The sequence below is a fragment of the Cynocephalus volans genome, chromosome 6, assembly GCF_027409185.1.
Source record: "Cynocephalus volans isolate mCynVol1 chromosome 6, mCynVol1.pri, whole genome shotgun sequence".
Lineage (NCBI taxonomy): Eukaryota > Metazoa > Chordata > Mammalia > Dermoptera > Cynocephalidae > Cynocephalus > Cynocephalus volans.
The window spans coordinates 96,349,331-96,355,330 of NC_084465.1; the positions used below are offsets into that span (position 1 = coordinate 96,349,331).

General features: G+C 60.0%; 1 protein-coding gene across 1 annotated transcript; it reads left to right on the forward strand.

Moving 5' to 3' along the window:
- The first annotated feature begins 1,974 nt into the window (after positions 1-1,974).
- Positions 1,975-3,914, forward strand: LOC134380803 (mastin-like). Its single transcript, XM_063100958.1, has 5 exons — positions 1,975-2,035; positions 2,189-2,369; positions 2,594-2,868; positions 3,476-3,642; positions 3,744-3,914. The coding sequence occupies exons 1-5, from the start codon at positions 1,975-1,977 to the stop codon at positions 3,912-3,914; spliced, it is 855 nt and encodes a 284-aa protein (XP_062957028.1).
- Positions 3,915-6,000: the final 2,086 nt, after the last annotated feature.

The window sequence follows — 6,000 nt, forward strand, 5'->3', positions numbered from 1 at the left end:
GCTGGAGTCCAGGACCAACGTGTCGGTAGGCTGGTTCCTTCTGATGCCTCCTTCCTGGGCTTGCAGACAGCGACCTCTCCCCGTGTCCTCATGTGGTTGTCCCTCTGTGCGTGTCTGTGTCTTGATCTCTCATTCTTGTAAGGACACCAGTCCTATTGGATTAGAGCCCATCCCAATGATCTCATTTTAACTTAGTTACCTCTTTAAAGACCCTGTCTCCAAATCTGAGGTCCCAGGGGTTAGGACATCACCATAAGAATTTGCGAAGGGGACACAATTCAGCCCCTAATAGGGGCCCCTCCTGGCTGAATCCACAGACCTCATCCTCTCCCTAAGGGCTTGGAAGGACTATTGTCTCCCCATCGCCTGGCCTGGCTGTCTTCTCTCAAGTGCACGCACCTCCCCGCACTCCTGGCAAAACCTTCTCCGGCCCTCAGCTCTCCTAGGACAACTGCAAGCAGCTTCCGGCAGCGTCAAAGAGAGCTGCCAGCGTCCCAGACGGCTTGTGCAGCTTCCTGGAACTGGAAAGGGGAAACACACGGGGAAAATTCCACAGCCCTTTTCCCCAGATTCCTTTGCAGCTTCAGAACCATGACAGAACAGTCTCTTTGCGACCTCCCAACACACGTGTGTCCACGGGTGTGTCCATGGACGTGTCCCAGACTCCAAGGCTCACAGTCAGCCGTGTGGTGGTGCAGAAGGGCCTGACAAAGGCGTGGAGCTGGGCTCTGGGGGTTGTTTGTCATTATTTCAGGGCCCAGAACTCAAGCCCCTCTCATGTTTGGGGATCCCCCTTCGTGGCAGGGCAGAGCCTCTGCCCCCCCTGAGGGTTGTGTTCCCATCTCCCCAGCGTGGGTGCGTCCTCGGCCTGGCTGAGCTATGGGAAGCCGCCGGCTGTGCTGGCAGCGAGAGGAGGGATGGGCCCTAATTGGTTGGGCTGGAGGGTAGGCAGTGTCCAGGCCATTGCTACAGAGGAGGGCAGCTGTGATGTGGACCCTGCCCTGGGTCCTGGACAGGTGGCCCCCGGAATGGAGGCGGCAGTGACAGCCTAGGTCCCCTCTTCCTCCTCCTCCCCTCCACGTGGAGGAGTTCACTGCAGGGGACAGAATCCTCTGTGTCCCCACCTACATGGAGGAGCCCACCATGTAGAGCCACCACTGTCTGGCCGGCACTTCTGGGGGCCCAGACACATTCCTGACCTCCCACCCTGAGCAGACCCTGGTGTTAGGCGGCACTGTCCCTTCTGGCTCCTCTGGAAAGGTCGGGTCCCCGGTGTTCCCCTGGCCTCTGACGGCTACAACCTTTGGCCCCAGTGTGGAGTCCCCTGGAGCTTTGCTTCCGAGTTAGTGACCATGAGACCTCAGGGGCTGTGGGTAAGCCTGTTTCTGGCCAGACCCTGGGGGCGACTGGACCCAGAAGAGAAAGGCTGTGGGCCAAGGTGCTGAGCCCAAGGCTGAGGACAGATACAGCTGCCTGGAGGTCCCTCAGCCGCGGTGCACATGTCAGCTCTGAAAGTTTCCCTCAGACACCAACCCAGTTGGCTTCTGCTCTGCGACGGGTCCTTTCTTCTTTGTATCTATCACGCCCTCTAAACACCACGTTCACTGCCCGTGTCCTTCGCTAATGGGACACTCTCGGGGGGCCTGTTTCCTCCTCTGCCTCCCATGACCTGCCCACCTTCCCCCAGGGAGGAGCGCGGGAGTGTCTGGGCTTCCCACCGATGACCACCGGTCAGTCTGGCCCCAGCGAGAGGAGACCTCTGCTCGGCCACAGCACCTACCCCGCAGCAGGCTCCTCTGCCCTGTACCCACTTCCTGTGTGAGAAGGATAAATGGGGCCCAGAGAGAGACGGCAGGGGGCATCGGCGACGCCAGCAGGGAAGGGAGCAGCCACCCTCTGGAACGGAACGCCAGAGCCTCCTGCTCCTGGAGGCGTGTTTGGGTCCGAGCTCTTGTCTCTCCAGGCCTCCTGCAGATGCTGTGGCTGCTGATGCTGACCCTCCCCTGCCTGGAGGGCTCCGTGCCCCTGACCCCAGGTGAGTCCTGACCCATCCACTGCCCTGGCTGTCCCAGGACCCTGTCCCTGACCCCAGGCATGGGGACTGTCCAGGTGCCAGTGGACGCTTGCTCCTGAGCTCTGGGGAGACTGTTGTCTAGTCCCCTGATGACCGCTCAACCTGCTGCCCCAGACCCCACCCCAGGTCGTGAGTTGGTGGGTATCGTCGGAGGCTGTGACGTCTCAGCCAGGCCGTACCCTTGGCAGGTCAGCCTGAGGTTCTACGACCTGTGGCAGGGGCTGTGGGAGCACATCTGCGGGGGCTCCCTCATCCACCCCCAGTGGGTGCTGACCGCAGCCCACTGCCTTGAACCGTGAGTAGTGCCCGTCCCGTCCCCTGGTCTGGGTGCAAGTGGGGTGGGGACAGGGGGGAGGTGCTGTGTGCGGAGCCCTGGGGCAGGAGGCAGGTTTTTCAGGGGCTCCTCCCCAGTCGTGGGGGAAGCCTGGGCTCTGAGGATCCAGCCTGATCCCCACAGCAACGCTGAGCCGGGACCCTCGCCAGCCTCCTCTGAGTGGCTCCTGGTCTCCTCTCCCCCAGGGAGGAGCTGGAGGCTTGTGCCTTTCGGGTCCAAGTCGGGCAGCTGAGACTCTACGATAATGACCAACTGTCAAAGGTGGCTCAGATCTTCCGCCACCCTGACTTCAACTCCAGCCTGGGTGCCACGGGCTCCGCAGACCTCGCCCTGCTGAAACTGGAGGCCCCCGTGACGCTTTCCGAGCACGTCCATCCGGTCTCCCTGCCGCCTGCTTCCCTGAAGGTCCCCTCGAGGAAGACCTGCTGGGTGACGGGCTGGGGCAACATCGCAGTAGAAAGTGGGTATCAGGGTGATGTGGTGGGTAAGAATGGGGGGCTAGGTCTTTATAGAAAATGACTTTCCCTGTGAACTTTTTCGGAATCTCTCTGTGAGCACATGAATACAGCACCCGGGTTTGGGACAGGAAGTTCCTGGAACAGACGTCAGGAAGTGGGACTGGCTCTGCGCAGTGCCGGGCAGGCAGTTCTGGGTGCCGATCCAGATCCCTGCAGACCCCAGCTTGACTCTGGCTACCACAGTGAGGGCGGATGATGACGCTGTGTTTTAGGGGAGGAAATCCAGACTCACCCAGTTTGGGTGGTCCATTTTGGCCCCAGGCTCCTCCTCTGGGGAAGCAGAATTTGTATGGAGGCTCGAGAGTCATGGCGCTGGGTGAGCGTCTACATGCGTGGGTGTCTGGTGGTCAGACCCCAATCACAATGGACATGGGGAAACTGGGTCATGGGGTTGGGTGTAGCTGGTTCTAGATGCCAGGGTCAGGACTCATAGCTGGGGGCTCTGCTGAAGGTTGGGGGAGACCCAGTGTGGAGTGGAATGGGATCTCCATTGTTGGGAAGAGGCAGGAGCCCCCTGCCACCACGACCAGCCCCTCCTTCTGCCCACAGCGCCGCTGCCCCCGCCCTTCCACCTACAGGAGGTGGATGTCCCCATTGTGGGGAACACGGTCTGTAACCATCTGTACCAGAACAGCTCCTTTGTACCAGACGACTCCAGCAAGATCATCAAGGACAGCATGCTGTGTGCCGGGGACAAGGGCCACGACTCCTGCCAGGTGAGACCCCAGACCCTCCTAGCGATGAAATGGGGACCCACAGCCCCATTGCCGTGGGGCTCACAGGAAGCGTTTGCCGAGTGCTGTCTCTCTCTCTGCAGCTCGACAGTGGGGGGCCCCTGGTGTGCAGGTGGAACTGCACCTGGGTCCAGGTGGGGGTCGTGAGCTGGGGCCACCTCTGCGGTCACGATGGCTTCCCTGGGGTGTACACCCGCGTAACAAGCTACGTGTCCTGGATCCATGAGTACATCCCTCAATTCCCTGGGCCCTAGATGGGACTGGGGTGCAGTCCACGTGATGGGGAGAACCGCAAACTTCCTCGTCGCCACACTGCTCCTCCCACACTTCCAGCCTCACCCTCCCTTTTCACCCCTGCCCGGGGACCCTTCTGCTCTGTGCGGGCCTCTCGAGGATTTTTTTTCTGCTGGGGGTTGGGAGGGGAGGGGAGGGGGTCCCCAGAGATGAGTTGAGAGTGGGAACAAAATCCCAGGAATCCCAGACAAACTGTTCATGATTTGTTTCTCATTAAACAGTGTGGAAACACTGCTTCCAGGCTGTGGCGTGTGTCTAGAGTGTGGGTGCATCTGGGAGGCTCACTGAACTGGGTTAGCTGGGCTCGCCTGCTGGAGCCCCAACACTGGCACTCGGACCAGGCAGGAGAGGGACGGGCCCCCACGTCTGCAAGGGGCAGGATTCCTTTCCCCACATGATCGATCGTCTGCCCTGGCGAGGTGCTGCGTCTCAGTGCTCGGCACTGTGGCTTCAGTCCCAGACTGACTGACTCCCTCTCTCTGCCATCTCTCCTGCCCTCCTTCCCCTTTCCCTCCCACTATGGCCCTCCCGGTCCAGCAGGGATGTGGACACAGGGCAGTTGGTATGGCGCGGTGGTATCTGTGCTGGAAGGTAGGCGACCAGTGGGATGCCCGGGGCGCCGGGTCTTTCTCCCACTGTCCTTTCAGACTCCCTCTCAGTTCCTCCACCCTGGACAGTGTCTCTGGCCTACTCTGTAGACCTCCTCCTTTTCTGGTATGAACTTCTCTCTTTGGGATTTTAAAAGTCTTGTGTGACCTGAATTAAAACTTCCCTGGTTCGTTCTGCAAATGATCCAGTGAGTCCTTCCCCTGAGGTCCTTCCAGCAGGGGCCGCACAGGCCCGTCAGGCTCCCATGACACAACTGCACTAGGAAATTGGGGGTCCCCTTTGTGACTCTGGATTTTGTAGCTGTTTGTTTCAGTGACATGTCCTGCTGGTCATGTTTCAGTGACACTTGGCCTAAGATATTGGAGGTGCTTCTGAGTCCCCGGAGCCTGAGATTCTTGGGGTGACCCTGGTAGAAGGAAGTCAGGGTCTGGCTTAGCAGAGAGAGTCCTGGGGATGGGGGAAGGGTGGCCCAGTGGGGAGAGGGTAGGCGTCCACGACCCCCATCTCCAACCTGCTCTATGTCTACCTGATTCCCGGTCCTATGGCACACGGTCTCCACCCATCCCAGCCTCTTGGCCCGCAGGAGCCGCGTGGAACCACCTTTAGCGGGAAAGAACTTGCTGTCTGTCTGAAGTCGGGCCCTGGGGCCCTCTCTCTGTATCTTGGGCTGCTTCCATTTCATGGCCTCTCCCTCTGGGGGGCTCCTTGGCTTTGATGTGATACAGCATGGGGTGGGATGTGCTGAGTCGGCAGAGTGGGGTCTCCAGAAGGGACCGACGCAGGTCCCTGGTCAGGGCTCCCAAGGCCCCCAGGGCTGTGGAGAAGGAGGGGCCCTGGAGCTGCCTGTTCCCTTCATGCTCCTCTATGTAGTTGGTGCAGTCGACAGTCCCTACTGGGTGTCATGGGGCTGCTCCCCACCAGCCTGTTCAGGTCCCAGGGATCTTAGGCAGAGCTCAGCTTTAGGGGACGTGCCCCAATACCTCAGTGCACACCTGTCAGTGCCAAGATGCCACCTTCTGAGCCCACGTGGCAGTTCAAATTCTGAAGGCTCCAGTGCTTGTTTCTGTCCTGTGGAGCACAGAAGTCAGGCAGAGGCAGCTGGGGCTTCCGCCCAGAATCAGCCTCCCGGGGCCCCTCTCAGCCACTACCTGCCCTTCCCCACACCAGATGCCGTGGGAGAAGGCGGGCCCTTGGGGACCCTCAGATGCCTGGAAGAACCTCCTTTTCCCACTGTTGGTGGCTGTATCCTTCAATTCTCACCCCCCACTATGGCTTGAATGTTTGTGTACCCCCAAATTCATATGTCGAAGCCCTAACCTCCAATGTTTTGGGAGGTAGGGACTTCGGTAGGTGGTTAGGGGATCAGTGCCCTTGTAAAAGGGACCCCAGAGAGCTTGGTCGTCCCTTCCAACCCATGAGGACACAGCCAGAAGCCAG